This window comes from Centruroides vittatus, unplaced genomic scaffold (genome assembly GCF_030686945.1).
Source record: "Centruroides vittatus isolate TY-2023 unplaced genomic scaffold, ASM3068694v2 contig_680, whole genome shotgun sequence".
NCBI lineage: Eukaryota > Metazoa > Arthropoda > Arachnida > Scorpiones > Buthidae > Centruroides > Centruroides vittatus.
In genome coordinates this window covers 354,967-382,124 of record NW_027122427.1, presented here as the reverse complement: position 1 = coordinate 382,124, position 27,158 = coordinate 354,967, and the positions used below count along the sequence as shown (strand labels likewise).

General features: G+C 30.3%; 1 protein-coding gene across 2 annotated transcripts in view; it reads right to left on the bottom strand.

The window, feature by feature from the left end:
* The window catches only part of skd (mediator complex subunit skuld), a 166,403-nt gene that overhangs the window by 51,154 nt on the left and 88,091 nt on the right, over window positions 1-27,158 (bottom strand). For both annotated transcript variants that reach the window (XM_067276197.1, XM_067276196.1), the window contains exons 8-10: window positions 16,004-16,664; window positions 6,142-6,422; window positions 1,234-1,462 (exon numbers count right to left, since the gene is read on the bottom strand). In XM_067276197.1, the coding sequence (XP_067132298.1) occupies window positions 1,234-1,462; window positions 6,142-6,422; window positions 16,004-16,664 (1,171 nt within the window). The remainder of the gene's footprint in view (window positions 1-1,233; window positions 1,463-6,141; window positions 6,423-16,003; window positions 16,665-27,158) is intronic.

Sequence of the window (27,158 nt, the reverse complement as noted above, 5' to 3'; positions counted from 1 at the left end):
AAATACAGTTTAATCTGATTAATTCAACATATTGGATAAATTAAACTTACTATTAACTTATTTTTTTGAAAACTGGATTCAAATTAAAGTTGAAAACTTTTCAGTATAAATTGGAAGGTACAATATATCAAATATATTTTCAAAAACTCGAAGGAGGAAAGTTAGCATGAGATTTACTGATTAATTAATGAATACTTGTGTTTTGGGGATATCCTGAAATTTGTGTTCTGGAACATGGACAAAATTATCAAGAATTTCATAGTTTTAGTGACAATTAGATCTAGATATCAGAATTATTTAGTTATGTTTTTTATGATATTTAAATATGAAACATACACATTCAATAAGTTTACCTTCAGTTATTAAAAGAGTGGAAAGAAAGTAAAGAAAAAAATGTGATATCACCAAACAATATGGAATATTAAGGAACATTAAAACATTTGCAGAAAACTCATTTGATGTTAACAAATAAAAAATTTGCAATTTTGATAATGTAAATGCTTTGGATTCCTCCCATTAAAAAAATTGGCAATATTTCCTTGCATAATTGTAGGCAACAAAAAAAAAATTTAGTTGTTTCTTGAAGATTTATTTCATATAGCTATTCTTTCTTCCATATATTTACAACATTAAGCTATTTCATTATATATTATTTTAAAAAAATCCAGAACAGAATGATAGATATAAACTGTAAATAATGGTTCCAATATTATTGTTTCTTACTTCTAAATTTGCACAATCAAACTTTCTTCAGTTATAAAATTATTAATCATCATCAGTTCAGCACAAAAATGAAACAAGATTTTTAAAGAACTTCATTGGAATAGAAACAAATTTAAAATATAATAATCATCTCTGTATGATACACATGCACAACATTTGTTTGGAAAGTTTCTCCACAACCTGATAAAAATATATTTTGTTGCAGTATTAATTACATCCACCATTAATACTATTATAATAGTTTAATGACATTTCTAATGCATGTTTTGTAGATATTAAGAGAAAGGCAATAATTTTCTTAAATAAGAAAAATAATGCCTTAAAGTTAAAAGTTAGAGGACAACAGTTATTTATTGATTCTAGTACAATAAGTTGTGAATACAATCAATACGCATGTAGCATGTGAATACAATCAATAAGCATCAAAAACAGTATTATTGTAAAGAGAAGTATTATTTAATTGCAAAAAATAGCAAAAAAAATTTAAAACTAAAAAAATTCTTAATTTACCTTTACAAATACATCCACTCTGTTACGAAATACAGATGTAGGACTTTCTTCATCAAATTCATCATTAAATTCATATGGATCTTTTGGTTTTATTGGGAGAGGGTCAGAGTCTTGATTTTGACCTTGACCTTCTCTATTATAAGAACTTGGAAAATATGATGATAATACGTCATTAGTATTTTTTCTGCACACTGGAATAACTCGCCTTCTTTTTGTAGTAGTAGTATCCCTGTTAAAATTAAACAGATATTTATTTTAAAAAATCATTTTTAATATAAAAAGTAATTCATATTATTATTATTAAAGATGTTGTTGAACAATTAGCAGTGTAGAACTAAAACTGTTAAGTTAAAATTTATTTTTTACTCTTATTTTATCTCAGATAGTGTGGCAAAAATTGCTCGCCCAACTACAATTTCTATTAATGTGCAGAGCCAAAAGAGTAGTTCCCAAATACATACAACTTAAGCGCAAAAAGTTTCCGGAGTGCATTCGAGGGACGCTTCTGAAGGTAGAACAGTCCCTTTTGACCAAGCTAATTAGAAATAAATGCAAGTGCATCCCGGAAGCGAAGCAAAAAAAAAAAAAAAAAAAAAAAACCTATGTGGCATATCTGGAGTTTTCCAAGGTATGTGACCCCTCCATGTTGTACACTCAAATAGGCAAGATACAAAGTATGGCTTCGGTCGCCACTCAAAAGACTAAAAAGAAGCTGAGCAAAAAGCTCCAGTGGCTACTCGATTCTTCCTGTGCGCAAAAAATGGAGGCAGTAGCCACTCCGTATCATAACTACACTGAAGAAAGTGTGCCAATAATTGTGCACAACACGCTGCAACGGGGTCCGAAGTATATCCCCCCTCCCTCAAGCTCCAACTTTGACCAGCTGGTCCCAGCCGCCCTAGTGGCCTTAAAGTCCTGCCAGTCTACACCCATGCATCAGCAAATGGAACTAGAGGTCTTCACGAAGCTTGCTACAACAAAGCGATCATCTGGTGCACCAAAAACCGTGGAAACCACCAGGTAGTAACACAATTCCTTGCCATGAACAATCTGAGGCTCTTAGTGTCAGATAAAGACAGAAGATTTGTTTTGTGCAGAGAGAATGACTTTATCTCTAGAGCCAATGACTTTCTGTTGCAATCATGTTCTGTGGAGAGGGACAGAGACCCAACACCAGCGGTACTGCGAAGGGCATAGAAAATTATAAACACTACCAGGAATAGCATTGACTTTATCTGGTCACCTTGATCCTACAGCAAATGTTGCCTGCCCTAGGCTGTTTTTTCAGCCCAAAGCGCATAAAGAGAACTGGCCATTACGACCTTTAGTAAACAAACGGTCACATCCAACTTACCACCTGGAAAAAGCCCTTGCAAAATTTCTACGAGAGCTGCTTCCGGAGTCACCACTTGTCACTCTCTCCTACATAGACGCCAAGACCACCATTGGTGCCAACATGACAAGAGCAAACATTAATACCTGCACCTTCTACAAAATGGATGTGATATCTCTATACCCTTCCGTCCCTACATTTGAAGCCGTAATGCTAGCCAACACTATGCTCCTTAAGAAAGGTTTCACGGTTCAGCAGGTACTGGATATTCGTGAGGCGCTGATCTTCGTCACTGAAAACAACTATTTCCGCTTTAACCAGAAAATCTATCTTCAGAAACAGGGTGTCCCCATGGGCTCCCCTCTCTCTGCAGTCTTGGCCGAGCTCATTATGAGAGACGTGGAGCAAAAAACTTTCAATGCCCCACTCACTATTTGCTACCCTCTGTTATACCTACGCTACGTAGATGACATCCTACTAGCATGGGAAAATTCGGAGGAAGAATTCATCTGGTTTATGCAGCAACTATCAAGCGTCTATCCCACCAAATTCACTTGGGAAAAGGAGCGGAATCAAACTATAACGTTTCTGGATATGCGGATACAGAAAACACCGAAAGGACCACAGTTTGCAGTATACCACAAGTCCAACATAATTCCCCACATCACACCGGCTGATGCCTTCCAACCATCACGGTATATCAATGCCGCCATAGCAGCTCTCATCAGAAGGGCGATACTACTTCCTTCATTGCAAGACCTAACAAACGCTAAATTGGAAATCATATGAACGGCAGTACATCACGCTGGGTTTACAGGCGCCAAATTTACGCATGTAATGTGTAGAGTGAACGATTCCATCCACCCGTTCACTACACTACACAACAAAAAAGAAACGTCAATAGTACAGTCAGCATTGCCGTATCTAGGAGCACGATCCATACTCATTAGCCATATATTCCGGCAGTACGGCTTTGTGCTCCCCTTAACCCCTTTACCCAGCCTACGCAGAAATATATGTAACGACTGAGACAAAATCAGCGCATTAGAAAAATCGGGGGTTTACGCAGTGCCACTAGAAAATCCAACAACAGGAGCAATAGAAAAGTACATAGGGGCAACAACAAGAATGCTCGCATGCCGTATCATGGAACACCAGGATGATATAAATAAAGGAAGACAAACAACAGAGTTGGCCAAAAAAGTTCTGCAGCAAGGATACACTCCGCTATGGTCAGAAACAGCACTGCTCAAGAGCTGCAACAATAGAAAGATTACATTCATCTGGGAAGCGCTCCTCACAATGATATCAGATGCATGCAACATCCCCACCCTGGACTTGCCCGAAATATGGGTTACTCTTTACAAGCGCCTAAACACCCAAACATGCCGACAGTCGCACACTTAGCACGTTTGCTTTTCAATGCATGCACCGTCAGTCGCACGGATTTAAATCTCTTCAGAACCGGCAAAGTTACTGAACGCTAAAATTTATTTTTTAAAAATTCGCCAACGAAATTCTTCCGTTTTCTGCTTGGAATGCTCAGCACATGCCACTTTCAAATTTGTTCTTTCCTTTTTCGCCTGAGGACGACGAAAATAATTTCGTCGAAAGTGCTTGCAGTATAAAGAAAATTTACTTTAACGCTGAACTCAGTGCTGTTTATCAGAAATATTTTATCTCATTTAAAAATGCTAATACTATATTAATAAACTATATTTCTTTAGGAAAGTCAACATTTACTTATTTATATTGTATTATTAAGTTATAAATTAATTTTATAAAATAAATTATAAATAAAAAAATTTGATATTTTATTTTGTTAACCTTATATTTTTCATAATTTATTTATTTAATTTGTGCAGTTTTAAATTTGTTTTTGAAGTCTTTTAAATGTAAAATTTGAAACACAGTGTTCTATTTTTGGAGCAATTTTTTAACTTTAGTTCAAAACCTGAAGACAGTTTATGGAATAGTTGAAAATATCTGTTAAATAAAGAATTTTCTCTCAGCAAACCTTAAGTGATGTAATAAGATTGTAATACCATTGAAAATCAGTAATAATCAATAGTTGAGTCAAAATTCTTTATTTCACAGACATTTTCAACTATTCCATAAACCATTTTTTGCTGTTTTATTCAACAAATAATTAATTATTTGTTGAATAAAACAGCATGTAAGAGATGCAATGAGAAGGGCACCCCTCAACAGCAAAAGGAAGAGTTAGTGAGTCACGCGACTGGAGAGTTGATGAACTGTTTTCGCGTGCTCTTTGTACTGATGTTTCACTGTTAACGGTGTATCCATTTCCGAACAAACAATAAAGTGTATTGTTCTTAGTCTAATCCCTCTCTGCATTATTGCACATAGTCACAACACAGCAAAAGCTAAGAAAAAACTGTTTCTTTGATGAATGATCTATTAATAAAATGAAGATTTCACTTAAAAAACAAATGTTGAAGAAAAAAAAACAGAGAGGGGAGGGAGGGAGAGAGAGAGAGAGAGAGAATCTCAAAAACATTTATCACTTGTTTTCAACAGACTCCTGTTGAAAAAAAGCTTCAGTTCAAGAAGTACTTTCTTATTTCATTTTAAATTTATTTATTTATCATAAAGTATTGTAAAATAATAATGAAAATCACTAACTTGTAAAAAATAGTTTTGAAAATTTTTATTTATTTAATAAAAGTTTTAAAATGTAATTACAATTTTCTTTAGTTATTTTTCATAGTATTCTATAATAATAATAATAATAATGAAGCAATTTAATTTGTTTTGAATAAACAAATTTTTATGCTCTCTTCAACAAATCATTATTATTAAAATAAATAATTTTAAGTCATTCCCACTTGACTTTTGATAAATTGATAAATAATTCATCAAATATTCATTAAAATGTTAAACTGTTTTCCTAAAAAATTAAATTTCTCTCTAAACAAAAATTTATCTATCACTAATAAATATGCTTTGCTGAATGAACTATTATAAGTTTTAAATGAATTTAAGGTTTAATTAGAATCTAGACACTTAAAATATAATAATGAATAAGGTTTAACTGACATAATATTATAACTGCATGTTATACTATATTCATCAAATATGATAAAAATCATGTCAATATAGTGATCAAATGGCAAAGTCTAAGGAAATGTATTGTCTGGATAAAGAGTGAACCAACCCAGAATGGAAGTGCATAATTATAATAGTGTTTATTCTTGAATATGCTTTTAATTTATGAAATAAATACCTTTTTACTTTACTTTTTTGGTTAAAGAGATTACTAAAGTTCTACAAATGATTAAATACATCTAAGAATGACAATTTAAAAATTTTGAAAGGCAAATGTTTAAAATTTAATTTAGTTTGTTTGCAGTTCAATGAATGTACATTAATTTTTTAAAATTAGTTGTATTTCTTCTATACATAACATTGTGTTTTTTAAATATAATTTTATAGTTCTAACACTGAGAACCAAATAAAAATTAAAGTAAAAATTTTATTATTTAATATTTATTAGAAAAATGACTTAAAAAAATACAAAATGTAATCTATTAATATTAAATTTTAATACATACCACAAAGATCCATTAAGATCTGAATAATCATATAATAATCCACTTCTAAACTGTTCATCTGGATCATCATGTGTAACTGTAGGTAAAAATGGTCTTTTAAGACCATGGGGTAAAGTAGTAGCCTGAGTAGTTGCAACATTTGAAATTGCACTAGACTGAGTTGAAGTAGATATTCCGGCTTTAATATCTTCTGACTGCGTTACAGGTATCCATTGATTGGATGAAAGACTTGGTGAACTATCTGCTGCTTTTCCACCATCCAGTAATGATGTTAAGGGACTCTAAAATTTACAAATAAATTTTTTTTTTTATAATATAGAAAAGTTTAAGAAAATTTTTTTAAATAAAAAAAAATTTTAAATTTGTGTCCATTCATTTTAAATAACTATGACAACATTTGCTTTTAAACATCAATGATTTCCAAATTCATTGTTTGTTTATTTTTTCTCAATAGATCTAAACAGATAAAAGCAGGGATGGAAAGTTGGAGTCAAAAAACTTCTTAACTCCCAAACTCCTTACATCTTGTTAATGTGTAAAAAATTTTAAAAGCTGTTATTTTTGATTTTTTAATAATACAAAATGCAGCCCATGTTGTTACTGCACTGCCGCCCTCCCAAGTCAGTGTCAAACGATTATTTTCAGCTCTGCATTTAATCAAATCTCATTTGCATATTAACTTGAAAGAGGACATAATGAAAGCTAGTCTTTTTTTGAAAACAAAAAATTCTCCTTCATTAAATTTCTTTCAATCTTCTCAGTGTTAATATCATTATGTATAGTATTAAATATTAATATATTACACTCTTCTCTAACTGCACTCAACTAATACTCACGCCTACTTTATTTATTCACGTATTATATGCATGTATAGTTTATCTGTAATTCTTTATGTACGAGCCTGTGCACCATTTAGGAAAATTCAAAGTTTAAAATGTTCCAAAACAAATGTTGTTATAGAAATCGGAATCATTCGATTTTTCTGCTCCTGATGAAGGCCATTCAAACTGGCCAAAAACATTAGAAAAGTGAATTAAAAGGCTGCATTTTTAAAGGTTTTTGGTGTTGAGGTATTAATATTAGTGATGTAACGAATATTCGGTTACTACCCGGTATTCGGCCTATTCGGCCTATTTTTCACTATTCGGCCGAATACCAAATATTTAAAACACTATTCGGCCGAATACCGAATATTTAATTACTATTCAGCCGAATACCGAATACCTAAAAACAGGAGTAAGAAATAACAAAAACACAGTAAATTAATCATTTTGGTAACTTTTATTAATGCTGAACGTTAAATTATAATTATTAAAGTTAATAAGAAATGGCATCTAACTCTAGTATTAAATTATTTCGTAGTTAAATAATATTATAGCCATTATCTAGCCCAATATCTTATGGCATTGATGGCGTGTAGGTTAGAATGTATCGAGCATTAATGATGTTGTTTAGTTAATTATGTCATATTCATATTCGTGTATATTTTGATATTTCTACAATATTTTAAAATGAGTTACGAAACATTTTATTGAAACTTATCGTATTTAATGAAAAAATTATTTATCTATTTCTAGAAGATGAGTAACTAATATATAATTTATTTTATATATAAAGCAAAGAATGAGCATTTTTCATTATATACAAAAGATAACATTTGAAATCATGTTAATTTTTAAAATATTGACAAAAACAATAGCAACAAAATATCACAAAACTTCACAAATAGAAACTCCCCAATAATATATTTGAACTGTTCCACAAATGGGGAGAAACTAGACCATATTATGTCACCACTAAAGTATATCCTTAGGGTACTATTCAGTCTACAAATACGTAGTAAAAACAAAATTTTAGTGTTTAATTAAAGAGTTAAAATGATCGATTGCAAATAAAATAACTTATAAGTTATAACTTACATCTAAATACCAACAACTGCCGAATCATAGCGGGCTATTTACGGCTATTACATAAATTATAAACCAATTTGGCACTAGAGGTAGACGTTAGGCTCCATCTCATATTAACTTTAATTAATTTAAATAATTTAGACCTAATGGAAGAAAAAATCATAGTGACAGCGGGCCAATAGAGAGCGCGGTGCGCGATCTTTGCCATAATGCGGTTTGCGCGCCAATTTTCGTTCGTGCGTTAATCAAGCCGAATAGTTTGGCCGAATATTCGGCCAAATATCGGCTCGAATCGGCCAATATTCGGCCGAATATTCGGTATTCGGTTGAGGCCGAATATACTATTCGTTACATCACTAATTAATATATTATTATATATAAAATAATAAAAATTAAATAAAGTCCTTCAGTTTTTTATAAGAGCAAATTTATATTGTTAGATATGTATTATGCATATGCAATGTCAACAAGACTCAAAAATTAAAAAGTGTTCTTTATTACTATTTTCATATAAAATGGTTGAAATTTAAAAATTCTATATTCAAAGTCAGTACTTTCTGTTTTCTTGCTACTTTTTAATTTTTATTTCATTTAACAGTTTGGAAATTGTAAAGAATCCTACTATACGATTAAAGTATTATATTACTATATAAATTAATAAAAATTATTATTATTTTTTTAAAATTTAAACATTCTTCTTAAATATTATATTTTTGTATATATTAAATAAAAATACTATTTTTATCAAAAAGCTTATTACAATCAACTTTACTTCTATTAAACATACTACCGATTTACTTGCAATGCATTAGTGAAAGGAATCAGGAATCAAAAGCAAAGTCAATTTAAAAAAAATATCGAGTCGGTAGTCAGGTATTTTTCCTCAGACTTCCCATCTTGGGATAAAAGCATACAATCATCAATATTACAAATCATAATCAACACAATTGTTATTTATTTGCTTCCTATATACTATATTATTAGTATTTGCTAATGATACTGTTTAATAGAATTCCTTTATGCAGCTATTAAAGTATTAAAAGATAAAAATGTTTCATTTAAGTCAAATCTGATATTTTTAATTTTGAAATAAGCCAGAATTGTCCTCAAAAGCAGATTAAGCTAGATTGCACTGGGAGCCCCATGATCAATTGGGTCTCAAGAAAACTTATTGAACAAAAATAGTTGGAATTTTTTACTAAGCAATTGTTTACATAATTTTATATGCTTTATTGCTTGAGAATAAAGCTAAACACTTTAAATAAATTATGATGTTCATTATCACAGAAAAAAAGCAATGCCCATGCTATATTAATAAGCATTAAATCTCTATCGAAATAAGTTTAGCATGATTAAATGTACTGTACGTGAAAATAATTTGCTGCTTTATTACATCAAATGAAAGATTGATGTTTTGAGATAAAGACTACAGATTGGAAATTATGACTTATGAATATTTTGGACCTTCTGACATATTTCACAAAAATGTAAATAAAAATATTAGATAATGCTCAATAGGCACTGTTTATAAATGAGATAACAACTAAAAAAATGAAACAATTCACAAAAATTGTTAAGCAGTTATTGTGGTGAGTTTAGAACCAAATTGAAACTGTTCAACCATCCACATGTCAAAGACCAGCTACAATGCATCATTTGTGATAAGTCAATTAATGCAAACCAGCATTATTCATCAAATAAACATCAACAGAAACTCAAGATATGAAGCAATAATTGCAACACCAAAAGTACAGCAGCAAATTAATAACTGTTTTAATCATGAATCAGAATTTAATTGGCTTTACTGGAAGCTTTTACAGCAAGAGACATGCCACTTTACAAGATTAACAATCCAAAACTGAAGAAATTTAAGAAATGGAAATGAGAGAGAGAAAAGCATAATCCATCAAATTTGACAGCACTGCAAAAATATTATTTTGGTAATTTGTACAAACAAATAGAATCTTGCATCATGAACAAATTGAAGAAAAATAAACTTATTTGGTTGATGGCAGACAAGACTCCTCATTGTCAAAAGCAAATAATAATTAATATTTTAGCTCGAAATTTGGATACTGACTATTTAAAACTTTCCATAAACTGGAATAAAAATACTAGAAGATTGGCAGACAACCTCCATAAATTCCAGCAAAATTATTTCATTAAACATTTCTGGTCTCTCTAATTGGCCAGCTTCAGATTATATATCATAAACCAACAGAATATGATGTTCTATTAATAGAATGTGTAGGTGTTTGATAATTTTACATTATAAATTTTGAAATTTTAAAATTGTGTTAAGAATAATTTTTAAAGTTTTACATCAAAGGTTGTTATAAAATATCATAGCAAGTTAAATACACAAAAAAATTATAGCAAATTACAAAAGTTATAAAATTAAAAACAACAACAGAACAAATTAACTTAAAACTATTTAGTTCCCATTTGGTTGTGAAACTTTTGTGTGTTGTCATAGAAGGTTTGCCATGCTGCTTATAGAGATTGGCATTTGATAAAATTTAGTCATTCAACTTTATCAGATGCCTTGAATATCTACAAGCATGCCAAAGTTTTGATCTGAACAATGTGACACGTCTGTTGCATGAACTTGATGTGATCTAGGTTAATTGTTACTCTAGGCTAATTTTAAAATTTTATGTATAACATAAAATTATTAAATGCCTACACATTAATAGAACATTGTATTCTTTTGTTTTATGATTTATGAGATTAAGCTGGCTTATTAAGGAGGTTAAAAACAATTGTCTAATTAAATTGTTTTGCTGAAATTTATGAAGGATTTATTTCTTACTGGATGCTGACTACAAAAAATAATAAATAAATAAAGACTTTTTGAAGCATACCTATTATTAATCTAAAAGAACATTATTTCAGAAACAATTATTCAACTTCTTTAAATAGTTTATGGTAAAAGTATTATATTTAAAAATATTTTATTGTTTGTCACTGATGCACCTGCAAACATGAAAGTGTCAGCAAGATATTTAAAGGTTTAAATCTGAAGCTTATTTATATAACTTGCTCACTCATAGTGTTAATGTAATTGCTGAAAAATACCTGGTTTCTCTAATGTTGATGCATTCATCTTGAACATAAAGAAAGTGTGCAAGAAGTTTCCTTATTTAAGGAATTAAATCCAAATTTATCTTTACCTTCAAAGTCAGTAATTACTTGTCAGTGTACCTGGCTTAATAGTTTAGATAATTACAAAACAAGAGCTTACTTCAAAACCTCAAACACTGAACTAAATATTGATTATTTCAACTCCTTTTTCATTTCTTAGTGACACAATATGTAAGTTCGAAAGTAAGAAGCTATCACTATCATAAACAATGGGAATGATTAAAGATATTCAGGTAAAGCTGTCAGCATTTCTTCAAAGAGATAAGAAAAATTATTCAAAATTTAAGTTGATTATAGAAAGCAATCCTGGTTTAAAAGAGCTTAAAGACATTAATGCTGTCAAATAAAGAAATGCAAGCATTGAAATATGCCATTACCATGAGTATTCATGTTGAGCAGTAATTTTGTCTGTATAAAGCTATTTAACACAAGAATAGGGAAAGTTTTTCAACTAAGAACTTGTCTTGTTATGTCATGATTTATTCAAATTTACGAAAATATCTGTGATGAAACTATTGACTTAAAATTCTTAAAAAATTGTAATAAATCATTTTAAAACACATTTTGGTTTTTTTAAAGCAAATATTATTTGCATATTTTAGCTCAATTTCATGTCATAATTTCCAATTTCTAATAATGACATTTAGTAATTTAGTTAAGCATAAGAAAACAAATTAGAAGTTTTAAATTTTATATAATTTGTCTCTCTCATATCATTACTTTTATTATTTTGGTGTAATTATGGTACTTTTATATTATTATTTACTTACGTATTACTAACTTATACTCTTAAAATGTATTATACTCTGTTAATATTAGTGTCAAGTACTATGCTACATTACGGTCAAGGAATAGTTACAGAATAAGCTTTGCAGTAATATGATCTGAAATCAGGACAGATTTATGTAATACAATCAACTGGGTAGATACAAATTGGGGCACCATCTTTAAATTCTCATCTCATTACAACTAAATATAAAAGTAATAAAACAACTTCTCTCATAATCACCGGAAAGGATAATCAACCCACAAGAATCTTATTATATCCCAGTAATGACAAATTTTAATCAAAACTAATGTTTTCAACCATATTCACAATCTACCTCAGGCTTTTGTCCAGTACATATTCATCAAACAAAAATTGATGCTTTTTCTCCCTTTTGTCTTTAAGAGAAATCTGAAATTTTATTTAAAAAAAAAATCTTTCCCCTTTATTTCCAAATTCAAACCTTTCTCTAATCTCAATATTCTTCAGATTACAAAGAGCATATTATAATCATTGTAACAGAAAAAACATACATTCAAAATTTTTAAAATTATTTATTGAAAATAAGTTAACTGATTCCTGTAGTAAGTTAAGTTGATTAAATCATTCAAAGAATTCTACTGACAATATATATATAATACTTATATAAAGAGTCTGCTGTCCAAAGTTATTGGAATATAAAATCACCAGTAACAAATGACTGAAACTGACTTTAGTACTTTAAGTGTTGCCACATATAAGATGTCTCAATTTAACATGGATCTATGTTCACATTCCTGCTCTTTAATGAATTAAATAATCATTAAAAAATATACAAGGGAGCACATTCCAGACAAATCTACTTTAAGAAAATCTTATCTACCAGAAAGCTAACATGACAACATTGATAGAATGTGCTGCGAGGTAGAAAAGAAAAAATATGGGTTAGTATTAATAAAACAATGGATAGTGTATGTCATGCTTTCAGCATATGTGATAACAGAAACTCTAGACATGAGAAAACATATCTGCTTGTGATAAAAGTTTTGGGAGTCATTAATCATATAACAATTGCAAACTGTTTAGGGGCCGTCCATGAATTACGTAAAGGTGATTTCGGCCATTCTAGACCCCCGACCCGCCCGTGTAATAAACCGTAATATTTTCTTTGATCCCCCCCCCCTTCCCTATCTTACGTAATATTTAGGCATAATTTTAAAAAAAAGATTTTAACAAAAAAATTTTTTTATGAAACCCTAAAAATCTTAGGTCTAAAATATATAATTATTAATTGATTAATTAATATGTACTATTATTTATAAAGACTTTATGTGAACAAATTTAAAAATATAAAAATTTAATGAATTTGAATAAACAATTTATTTTAAGAACTTTATTTTTTAATTATTAACAATCTTTTCATTATTATTATCATTAATCAATGTCATAATATTCATTTTTATATTAATTTTAATTTTCACAAAAAGGATGCAAAAAACTTTGACAGGTCGACTAGCTACTATATGTGTAAACAGAAACGTCATACAAAACAAAGCAAGAGAGAGAAACCACCACACTGCCTTTCTCCCATGATAAAAAATGTGTAGAGCGTGAGTCTGCTAGCATTATTATTCTATCACGTCACACGAGATGGTATTGGTACAATGAGCGTTCTTAACAGAAACCGCCAAATTGAAGCCAAATTCAAAATTCCACCACTCAACGAGATCAAAAAATAAAAATAAGAATATTACGTAAGACGAGATCTATTACCCCCACCCCCGAGTAAGAAATCCTTGACTCCCACCCACCCCAAAATACCTTACGTAATTTATGGATGGCCCCTTAAGCATTCCATGAGTGTGTTGTGGAGAAATGGCATAGATTACAATGCTGTTTTGTTATTGATGCTGCACCTAACACGAAAAAGGCTGCTCAAGAATTTAAAGTACTTTATTCTAAAATGATAAATATTTCGTGCCTTCTGCAAGTAATGAACAGAGTATATGAAGAAGTGGGAAAAATACTATGAAGTGGATAAACTAATTTCATATGTGTATAAAAATATTTCCAAAAGTACCTAAGTAGTGAGGATTGTCCAAGAATTTATCAGGTGGTCTTTCACTCCCATCACAACCTGTAATTAAGCATATAGGGCTCCTGGCTAAACACTTAAATTTTATACAAATAATTTTGAAATAAAAGCAGTTACAGAGCTCAATGAAAAGGAAGCTGCTGTTACTATATTTTTGTGGAATGATGGTCTATCTGGGGAGACCATAAGATTAAATATTTCCATATGGTAAGAACCAGCATGGAAATATTTGATCTTATACAGGCATGCTGGTTTACGTGAGGTTATAGATCCTTCTCTAAAAGGGACATTTAAAAAAAAAAAACAAATAAGTTTTTTTCTAAAACTGTGAAACTGTCAGCTTTATATCAAAAACTATGGTTATATGTTCATTTTGTTTTTTTTCTAACCAAGTAAAATACTCTTAGAATTCCAAAAGTGTTTTTCTTTTAATGTGTATTTTATTGTTATTTGATTCAAAAATGCAAAAATAAACATATTAATTTAAGAAACTCTGTAAATTAACTCAGCTTATACTTATTAGCAATGGCTGTGTGTGAAATTTAAGAGAAAGATGTTATTTTTAAGGTCAGGGTAGTATAACCCACAGTGATCAACAACAAAAAACAACTACTACTACTGTCAATAAGTTAATTGTTTTAGTGTCTTGTAAATGAAAACTCTCTTCCTGATTTTAAGTTGGTCAAATTACAATGCTATTATTTTATTGTACTGGAAAGAATGTTTTCTTTAACATTTAATTAACAATTAGTTTTGTTAGATCTGATTAATTTTATATCCTAGTCACAGTTTAACCAGCATGCTGGTAACTGTGGGGTTTCCAGCATGCTGGTTTCCTCTGTTTTTATGTGGCATGCTGGTCATTCCAGAAAAATACAATATATGTACAGCACAAATGTTGTCTGGAAGATTGAGAACTAAGATCAATTGATGCACATTTGAACCAATTTTCATTTTCTTTGTGAAACAATTTTACAGTTCAAAAAAACATGGTAATTGACTGACAGATGCTTTGGAAATAGTTGAGAAGATAAAACACAGTTGAACAACTAATAAAGATGCTTTTGTAGATGCTATTTGTAAAAAAATGTATTATGTATTAGAGAAAAATGAAAAATTTACAATTTTTAAGTTCATTGCAAATGCATTAAGAGGGAAAGAAAATGTTTCTCCATAAACCCTGGAAGAACTAACAGTATAGGAAGCTTTGTATTTTAATTATGCTCCTATTACCTCTCTTGATGTTCAGCATTCTTTATCTGGATACAAATCTGTACTAGCAACCAACAATGTTTTACTGTTGAAAACCTTCAGCACTATTTAGTATGTAAGCTAAGTAAATGTAATCTTATAATATATAATCTTGAAATTTAAATAAAATTATAGTTTTCCAATTTACAAACTTGTTACTTCATTTGCTTATTAATTATTATTTACAAAAAATGTGTGTTTTATCATTAATATATTTTGAAAAACCTTGAATATGTTTCCCATATCTTTCGAAACTTCTAGGACTTATTTATTTCTCATAAATTAATTAGCTTGAAAGCAAAACTCAAACGACAGTCCAGACAGAATAACTGACACTGGATCTGCATGATAAGCAAAAGTTAAAAGTTTGGGTCCCATTCCAAATCATTCTTTTCTTCCAGAATAGATTAAGTTAATTTATTTATTTCTAATTATTAAGTATAATATAAAATGGAAGAATAATTGCCTATATTTAGTCCAAATTACAAAATATCAGTGTAATTAAGTAGCTAAGTTCTAGTCCAAGAGTTAATCCAGTTCTATCATTTAATTATTAAACCTTTTTAAAAAGAAAAAAATTATTTTTAAAAATCTATGTGACACAAACACAGTTACCATTAAAACTTTATATATTTCTCAGTTATTTCTGTATTTGATTATAAGTTGAAAATAGAAAAATTATTAAAAATTTTTTAATTACAAACAAAAAAGATTTACCTGTTCAGGATGAGATTTTGTTTTCCCATTATTACTTGAATCTTGTATACTATTTGGACTAGTAGTTGCTGTAACCTGCTCTTGTGATTCCGACCTTAATCCTTCTTCCTCCTTCACAGGAGGTGGATGAGGAGAAAGAGTTGGCATGGCTGGATCAGATGATGTTATGTGAGAACCAGATCCATCAGGAAGAGGTGTAGCAGGATGAGGTGAACCCACAGAGGACGGTTGAGTAAACGAATTTTGTAACTGAGGCAATCCTGTGGGTGTAGCTGCCCTAATTGAAGAATTTATACCAAGTGTTTTGTATTGATTTGATGATGAACCAGATACTAATACTGATGTATTAGTGTTAAAGTTATTAGTAACACTTGGGATAGCTGGTGGAACATAATTATCATAATCAACTATAGAAACTGTTTCTGAAGAAAGATTACGTTTATGGAAAGGCATTAACCCTCGTATTCTTTGTACATTTCGTTCTTTTTCTAATTTATCGTTTTTACTGGCAGTATTTGTAGTATTGTTTATATTACCACTATTATTTCTATGAGAACCTGTTACTGTCCCTGATGGTGTCCCAGAGAATGTAGCAGGGTTGGTATTTGAATTCAGATCTACCTTGTACAGTACCTGAGATGATGACTGATTCTTTTTACTCCTGCAGAACAAAGAAACAAAATAAATTTGTATTTAAAATTTGTCTAATAATTCATTTATTAGAATTCAAAAAATTAAAATTGTATCTTAATGAACAAATGGAGATAAATACTATATTTTAATTAATATTAATTAAAATGTCATAAAATATGACGATATATAACTGTTTTTGTGTTATATTTTTCAGTTATAAATATGACTAATAAAAATTATTTTAATAAAATCGACATATAACCTTTACAGGAAATTTAAAATTAATGTATGTAAAAAATTTTTAATTAAAAAGCTGGCAAGGGCTTTTGCTTGACTTCCCTGGTACTTGAAAAGGAGGTTAAGGGAACCAGGGAGGAGTCCAGTAATTTTCAATTATACTCTATATAAAATTTAAATAATGACAACAGCTTAAGAGGAACAATTTTGTTGAAATATGAGAAATTTCTGTATTTAAAAAAATATTTAAGTTTAAAAATACTAAGGCACATTAACACAGAGTTAAAATTGTGTGGGGAGCCATCTGTTATTTGATTTTATTAAATATAATTTTTAAATCATTATTATTAAAAGGGATTAATTTTGAGAATAGATATGAGTTTCTAAAAAATTGTAAATGCCAACAAGTAAAATTTTCATTAAGTCTGACCCTACTCAAGATATGGCACATAACCCCCCTCTATCATCCAACCCCCTTTTACCTACCAGAATTTAATGTATCATTGCCTCATATAAAGAAATAATTCTGCAGTTTCATAAACTTTCTTTCATACTCTTTGATGCAATTTTCATTTAATTTTTATAGAGTATAGGAAAAAAATAAAACATTTTAAAAGTTTCTTATACAGAAGAACAACAACATTAAAAGTAATCCAAAAATTTACATTTTCATAAAAAATTAAATTTGCTAATTATATATACGTAATGATGCTTTCGCTTTACACAATTGGTAAATCATATAAGATATAAGTTAAGATTTCAGTAAACTGAAAAAGAAAGAAGATTAAATGTTTTTGCAATGTACTGTACAAAATGCAAAATTTGTTTTAGAACACACTCTTGAGACTACATCTGAAGAAAAAAAAATTTGAATGAGAAAAGTTCAATAAAATCAAATTTAAGAGAACTAATAAAAAGCTTCTAGACTCCCACCAAAAGTTTGTTTGTTTTATACAATTAGCATATCTCCTCAATTAAACCTTAGGGTTCGAATAAACCCCAGGGAATAAAAGTGCTGTTAAAAATAAATCCCAGTTTCAAACTCTGGGTATAAAAGCATGAGAAATATGTTAAAGTTTTGCACTGTAAAGGGTAATGTAGTTTAGAGTGACAGGTAAGAAGTAAAATTCTACCTTGTCAAATTGTCTAGAGTCGTACAGCACTATAAAAGTCAAATAGATTTTAGAATTTTTACTATTCACAATAGAAAATCAATGACATTTGAAAGTAAATTTAAAATTTAACAGATATAAACCAATACAAAATTAAAAAAACAAATAACCAATTCTAAACAGTTAATTCAAATTTCTTATAAAATGAAATTGATTCTTTTTAAAATGTTTCAGTTTAATAATTTCCACAACACTTTGTGAATTATTGGAAATTATCCATGCAACTATTTCACAAATAAAATTTGAGTAATTCAACTGACCACATACTAACAATATTCATTTATGAAGATATATTGGCTTTGCTTCAAGCCAATGTTTTCATTGTACTATAAATAGCTTAATTGCTGGTGTGAACTAAATGTTAAATTAGTTTTTTAATTCAAATATTAACTCTCTCTGATTCTAATGGAATCATTATTGTTTTTACTAAAATGAAAAATTCTCTGAACAACATGTTTTGTAAAATAACTAAAGTTAGTTATTTAACTACGATTAAATAACTAAATTTAATCTTCAATGAACTCAAAACATTTTTTTATTAAAAAATATCTAATAGCTAAATTCAAATAAAAATTGGTATTAAGAAATATAAAAAGGAAATTTTTACAGCTTAAGATAGAGCTTAAGTTCTTCACAAACATTATTATTTAAAAAAAACAAACAGCAATAATTTAAAACACTGGAATATGATTTTGTGTCTTTCAAGTTAATTGATAATTTCAAAGGAGGATATCAGAAAAATTATTACAGACCAAAGAAGACCTATAGAATTTCATTAAGTTAAACTGACTTATGAAATTAGCATAACCTATAAGAGATGTAACTTTAAAAAAAATTATACATAAAGCATTAATCAATCTAAAATTTCATCCATATACTAATAATACAAAACCACTTCTCGGATAATCAACGCAAACACTAATAATTTCAACCTTTTTTCAGAAAACATTACTGCCTATTGTCTGTAAATATACAAAATATGAAAAAAATTGCTCTTAAAAATCAATTTAGAATGTATTAAGTTTTATTTAACATTAAAAATTGTTTATAAAATTGCCCATATATCAGGATTTTTAAAGAATATTTCACTCAGGTATATTTAAAGCTGGTAGAAAAAATATTACATCATAATTTTTTTGCTGCTTTTTAAAATTTTTGTAACAATTAAAAATGTTAAAGTTTATTGAGATTTTATTTTAAAATCCTGATAAAGATGAATGTTAATTTCTAATCATTATTTAGTTAATAAATCATATAAAAATTGGAAGAAAAACATCATTCAGTTACCATGTTATAATATCTCTATTAATTACAAAACAGGTTTTGTAATAAAGATATTGGATTCATATTATTTTTTGAAATTAGTAAAAATAAATGTGGTGCATCCAGAAATTGAGTTTTAACTGCACATCTCAACTTGCAGATCTTAGTGATCAAAAACTGTCTGCTGACTGTCACCACAGAAATCAAGCAGATTACAGCTGACACATTTTAAGTTTTCATTCTTGGGTTTGAGATTTATAATCATGCATTGAAAGGTCTGCTAAAGTTGATTGTGAAATACACCCACTAATCAAATTTGTAAATTCCAAAAATGTTCCAGCAGATATTAATGTTTGACCATTTTCATGTGCACTTATTACTTTAATTTTCTAATAAAAATCAATTGCATTATATTAAAATTATACAGAAAATATCTAAGAACTCTATCAAAAATATTTTTGTGATATGAAATTATATAACTCAGGCTTATGAAAGTAAGACTAAATGTATTGATTACCATTTACAATAAGACAATGTATTTTATATCAAATATCTCAAATAAGATTCTAAATAGTGAAAAAAAATTTAAACATTATTTCTTATTTATAAATTTAAATTATTATTCTTTTTTTTTTAAATATAATTTTCTTTGAAAATAGAGGGAGAAAAACCAATAGGTCATTCAACAACACATTAAAAAATTTGCATTAAAATCAACAATCAACCAATTATAAAATATATTCTTTAAAAGATTACTGGTGGAGAGAGAAAAACAATAATCTTACATCAAGTCCCAAGCATTTTCAAGCTTCCCAGATCATCATTGGGAGTGGAAACTACAAAAGTTATCCATACACAAATTCAAATTCTAAATCAATTAACTTGTAACCAGGCAACCATTTTGCAGATCAATTTCCTTTATTCCAAAAAAATTATTTTATTCATTACTACTTAACAATCCTTGACCAAGTGCTGTAGCTACAGGAAACTATGAGGTGACTAACCCCTAAAAAATATAACAGTCCTTAGTTTAGTGGAACAGTGCCCATATGCAGTATGTATGTTACCGCTAAAGCTTGAAAGCCGTTAATGTGTACATTACCTAGCTAATCTCCAGATTAACTAGGGTGATCTGTTAAAGTTTCGAAAATTGTTCCATTCCTCAAATTACCTAGGTAATGCGCAGATGATCTAGGTAATCTGAACATTACCTACTAGGCACTCGGTAAAGTGAAAATAAGATCTTTGCTGGAACAACAGCAGCGTTTCTGTACGCTTAAATTAACATAATGTTATTTATTTAATTTTTGATATCTAAAGAATCAAGTTAATACAATCAAACAATCAACAAATTAGTTGATAGAATCAATTATCAATCAATTAAAAAACTGTAATACAAAAAATCAAACAGTTTAAAATATTATTACAATTAGGGAAATGAATTTGCAAAACATATGATAAAAGTGTGCTTACTTGTGCAAAAACCAATTGCTATGTAACTCAAAGTGTCACCAATCTAAAGATTGGTGACACTTTGAGTTACATAGCAATTGGTTTTTGTGACAAGCACACCTATTTGTGGTACATTTAGATTTGCAGTTACATTTTCTGAAACCCTGCCCAGTACAAAGGTATTGTTTTATTGCTGTTTGACATAAAGATGTTTCTACAGTAGGGACATTGTCTTTCATTAAAAATCTCTCTTTACAAACACTGAATTCAGATTTTGCATACAATTGTTTTAAAATACCTGTTTTAGTACCAAGTTTATAAAAGCCATCCTGTTTTACTAAGAACCACAGCTAAAATTGAGCGTGCATCAGTTTTTGCTTTGTCTTCTTCGGAAAGTAGTAGGGAAAGGAAATGAGAGAAAAAATTTTCAACTTTAACGATACGGAAGTTGTTAATATGCTGATTATCTAGGTAAAATGTGGAAAACTCTTGATTCCGCACGTTAATGGATCAACCTAGTTAATCTGGAGATTAGCTAGGTAATGTACACATTAACGGCTTTTGAGCTTTAGCGGTAACATATATGTTTTCGTTTTCATCATGTAAATTTAGATTACTGTTACTTTTTTAATGTAAACTGTAGCTAATAGTACTAGCTGGAAAAGAGAAAAATACATCATTTGTCACAATCTTGTTCTCTTTGTGACAGGTTTATGTCTTAACGTTTTATTGTGTCCAACATTATCATATAATAAAATCTATATTTAACAGATTAAATTAATAATAATCTCCCACACCAAGCTGGGAAAAATGAGAAAATTAAAATGATAAAGATGGTGTTCAAGTAAGAAGTTCTACTAATACCAAGCCTATTTACAGAACTATACAAGTTTTTTAGTTTGCCTCAATAATACATTCCTGGCTATGGGATTACCCTGATGACCTTTCCTCTCTCTCTGTCCCTGATGTCATCTTATCATTTGAGAAAACTTCTCCTCTGCCTGATCAGATAGTGTGGAAGTGGATGGTTACTTGCTTTTATACTATCAGGAAACAATATGAGAATGAAGAGGCCTCTTCATTCCTGATATGAACTACTCTGGCATTCAAACTTTTTCTAAAATCAACAACCTTCCTGCTGTCAATTTGTTCTCTTCCTCTTTTATCTCTTGAAACAACTATGTCTCTTCTCATTTCACTTCTAAATCCTTCTGTAATGACCTCTGCATAAGCAATGTCATCATCGTCTTTACCCTAGTCTTTTAGAATTAGTAAAATTTCAAAAACTTTAAATTTTTGAACAGACAACTGTTATAGTTTCACCCCTCATGAAGAACAAAGCTCAACAGTGTTTGAAACTTGATGTAAGATTAACAGAGAAACTAAATAGAAAGCAAAATAGTTTTTAAAAAATTGTCATTTTATAGAGAATGATCTAATATATGCAGCTGCAATAAAAAAAATCAGTTTACAGTTCATACATTTATGCGAATAGCTGACATAAAAAGAGTTAAATAAAAAAAGAAGCTAAATAACAATGATCATTAACAAATATTATGAATACTAAAGAAAAAAAAAAAACATAATGAAATATAGGAGGAGATTATTCTAATGCTTTAGCCTTAACATAATTTTTTTTAAATTAAAAACTTTCTCTCTTGAAAATTATTTATTTTGAAGTTATTTTCTATATATTCTAAAAACAAGTAAAACAGCAAAGCTGTATTTGGGACAAGACTATGTCTCAAAGACTGACTACTAAGCGGGATCACTTTGACACTCAAGGCGGGTCTCATTCTCATTCTCCAATCTTCTTTGGTATCGCTAGTTTTGAGTGCAATCGTTCAAACTTCGCCTGCCATGGCCACAAGATTGTCCACGAGGCATTTTTGATGAAATTAACCTATCCAATGTCGAAATTTCTCTCCATTGTGTGTTGCCCCAGGTTAAATTTTTGTCGATGCCTAATGAAAATTTTCCATTTTTTGAAAAAATAATCGTGGCTATTATATCATCCAATTTTTTTTTTATTTTGCACAAACTATATATATATATATATATATACATATACATACATACTGTATATATTCAAATTTAAATTATCTTTATTCCTAATAGGCCATAGCTTGTTACATCAGGGAGTTATAATTACAATATAATAGAAATACATTTTAATATAATTCACCTATACACACCGGGTTAATACTAATCCAATCTCCCGAAAAACCTTGAAAAGGGTCCGAAAACGTTTGCGTTTTCGGACCCTCACTAGGTCCTTCTTCAAGCGAAATTTTCTTTTTCGACCGTTCCATCGAATACTATCCTCCCAACGGATAAAAATTCGAATCGTACGAATTCCGACTATCCAATATTGGATAGCACGCGGTTTCCTTAGATTCGGAATTCGGACGATTCAAATTTTTATCCGTTGGGAGGATAGTATTCGATGGAACGGTCGAAAAAGAAAATTTCGCTTGAAGAAGGACCTAGTGAGGGTCCAAAAACGTTTGCGTAACAACTTGGACTGCACCGGTTACAAGGTTTTTCGGGAGATTGGATTAGAAATACATTTTATCAACACAATAGACAGTGGATTTGTGTAACCTTTATACATGTGATAAACGTTTTCTTTATATATCAAAGTTAATTATCCTTTAGTTAAAACAATAATTACAAAATTTTTTTTGCAAAATTGTACAATTTGTATATCGTACCAGTATTTGCTAAATGGAAAAATCGATACATTTGATTTTCCTCTCTAAATTTATTTAGCTGAATCAGCCCCATTTTAATTTTTAATTCTTGACCCTCCCTTGCACTCACAGAACATGTGAAATTTAGTTAATATTTCATTACATCTTAAGCAGTGAGATCTAGAAAATTTATAGATTCTGTTATTATATATATATTAATAACTGTAAAAAAAAAATATTATATTTCGGAAGTTAGTTTTAATATAAAATTATAATGACTCGCGCCATCTATCAGGTCAGTCCAAAAGTTCATGCACATTTTGGCGAAATTTTTAAATGGTGTAAATAAAACACAATTTAACATTTTAATCTATGATATATTTTCCTCCGCTATCTACAATATTTCGCCATCTTTCTGGTAGCTTTTTTATTCCATTGGTGTAAAAAGATTCTGGTTTTGAAGCAAAAAAACTTCTGAGTTCATTTCGTATATCCTGTTCAGAATTGAACTTTTTGCCTTGGCAAAAATTTTGTAAAGCACGAAATAACTGAAAATCACTTGGGGCAATATCCGGGGAGTATGCAGGATGCGGCAAAAGCTCCCAATTCAGTTCATTAATTTTTTGCAGCGTTGTTCGAGCCGTATGTGGTCTAGCGTTATCATGGTGGAACAACACTTTTTTCATATTCACCAATCGCGGGCGTTTTTTAATCAATTCTGAATTTAAACGGCAAAGTTGTTCACTGTATACATCTGCATTAATGGTTTTATTTGGTTCTAACAATTCATAATAAATGACACCATACATATCCCACCACACACTTAGCAGAACCTTTTTGGGATGTAAAGACGCCTTTGGTGTTGGAATTGGCTGCTTATCTTTGTCTGTCCACTGTCTTTTTCTGGTGACGTTATCATAAACAATCCATTTTTCGTCACCTGTTACCAAACGGTCTAAAAATGGCTCTCTTTCAAAGCGCGATAGAAGGGAAATGCAGATGTTTACTCGCTGCTGGCAATTGGCTTCGGACAGCTTGTGCGGTACCCACTTTCCAAGCTTGGATACTTTTCCAATCTCCTTTAAATGGCGAAAGACTGTCCCATGAGATGAATGCATCTTTTCTGCGATCTGATCCACTGTTAAATGTGGCTCTGAATCCACAAGATTTTTAAGAACGTCATTATCAAAATCGCCAGGATGTCCTGAACGGGATTCATCATTAATGTTGCTTTTTCCAAGTTTAAATTTTTCAAACCATTTCTGGGCAGTCCTTACACTAATAGTATGTGCACCATGTACTGTACACTATTAATTTTTATTGATGCAGATCTGGCAGTTTCACCACTCGAAAAGAAAAAACATAACACAGCACGTTTATATGCGTTATCGATATTCATTTTTTTATCGGTACTAGTATGCGTCTGTTCTTTACGAAATTTGGTGACAAACTGACAAATACATCATTCAAGCGATGACAAGTTTCGACAGGTTCGGAATCTTATCGATCTGGTAATGAGTTATCGCGAATCCCATACATGCTACTAATGCGCAGGAACTTTTGGACTGACCTGATACTTTCAAAAATGTTCTGATGCTGAAATGAGATACCTCAGGTCAACCAGTCAAGGTCAGCATGTAGCGACCAGAGATATGTGAGGAATAACACAGGACGAATAAATGGGTTTTTTCAAAGATTCATTTGTCAAAATTCGATATTGCAATGTTTGCATTTCCAACTTTCCAACGAGCAATGCATGCGCAAATCTCGCACTAGTGCCTGTTTGTAGAAAGAGCGTTGCCATTTTGTGTTTTATTTTGATTCAATTCTCAGTCCCCTGAGTACTTATAAGTCTGGTTTTTTTGTGTGTGCATGATTTGGGCACCTAATACTCTGTGCCAAATTGCAACTCCTGACATGTACTCCTTCATACTTCTAAGCTGGTAAGCAAGGCCAGCACCGCAATTTTATAAACAAGACATAGTCTTGTCAATAATGACATCTTTTTGCATCAAAATTGGCAAATAAATTTTTAATTTTTAAAACTAAAAACCAATATATGGTATTTACTTGCATATAGGCTGAGGTATGACTTTAAAAATCAAAATAAAGAAAATTAGATTTATTACTACAATTCTAATTGTATTTTGTTTAATCACAAATAAAATATTATCAAATGCACGTATTACGGCAGACAACCATGTTTCCTTGACACTATCACCTCTTGTCTACTCAAACTCGCTCTCCAAAGCTTCATTACAACTCTCCTCTTTTTCACTCTCATTCCACAAAGTATTGTCCTCTGATCTGTCAAGTGAATTTGAAATGCAGCATTTCCTGAATGACTTTGCTAGCAGCTTGAGAAATGCTCTTCCACACAACTGATACCCATGTAGCAACCTGTGGAGCTTTAGCTCATTTGATGTGGCCAATTTAGGTCACTTCAAAATTTTTGGAGATAAGCTAGTCAATACAGTTTTCTCATAAATTCTTTAAATGGCTCATTGATGCATATGTCCAAGGGCTGTAATTATGATGCCATTCCCCCAGGAATTGTCACGAGAGCGCTCTTTTTTTCCCCTAGAAGATTTTTAATGTCATCTGTGGTGTCCCTTGAATGCATCCGTCACTAAAATTGATGATAGTTTTAACAATGCTCCTGGTCAACATAGCCATACCGTTGCCTTTCTCGTGACATTGAATAACAACGTCTCTTGGAAAAGCTTCATCTTTAGGGATTGTTTTCTGCTTCAGTATAATGTATGGTGGCAACATCTACTGTGCATGCCAGCATGACCATGATTATTTGCTGTCCATTCCCCCCTGACCTAATTAATACTTGCTTTTCTCCTTTTTGATGGACAGTTGTATTGCTTGGCATATCAAAGCCTTTCTCATCTGCATTCCCAATTTGGCTTATTAGGAACTTAGTTTGTTTTCTTAAATTGATGCATGCCCCTGAAACTAGACCAGCTTGGCTTCGTAATTGGTGGGTAATTTTCGAACAATGGAAGTCTGACATCTTATGGAGAATCCTGCTCTTTTCATGAAGTGAGATATCCAACTGTGACTGGCTTTGAATTCTTGCTGAGATCTCTGGCTTTTGCTTGGAGAATTTCCATGGGCATACACCTATTGCACATGTGTTTCACAAAATTTTGTAGTTCTTCCAACTTTGGATATTCATCAGTTTTCAATCCACAAAATGATTTTCTTGTATTTTCACAATTAAACAATGAATCTTGCTGATTATGCCATTTTCATGCACACACTTCTGATACACTAAACTCATGACCAGTTATTGCTCTTTTCTCCATGCAAAAGTACTTTTCTCTTAAAAGAAGCTGTGTACTGTGTTCTCCTTACTTTTTCCATTGTCAAAAACCCACAGTATCTTTCCACTACACAAGCTAATAGTAAAATACCATAATGATGAAGAGTTACCTGTCACTAGACCAATATTTGATGAGTCAGAAATAGCAACTGGTCATTCTTTTCCTCAAAGCTATTTTTGGACAGTCTCTGAAAGTGACATTCACCTTGACCTTGATAGCACCCTGCTATAACAGCAGAATGAACTATACACAGTTCACAAAAATTATTGCAAAAACACAAAGAATCCTTTGTCATATGTATAGGATAACCTATGTTTTTGAAGCAGTGAAAAATAAATAAAAACCTTGTCTTATATGTGAGTAAATATGG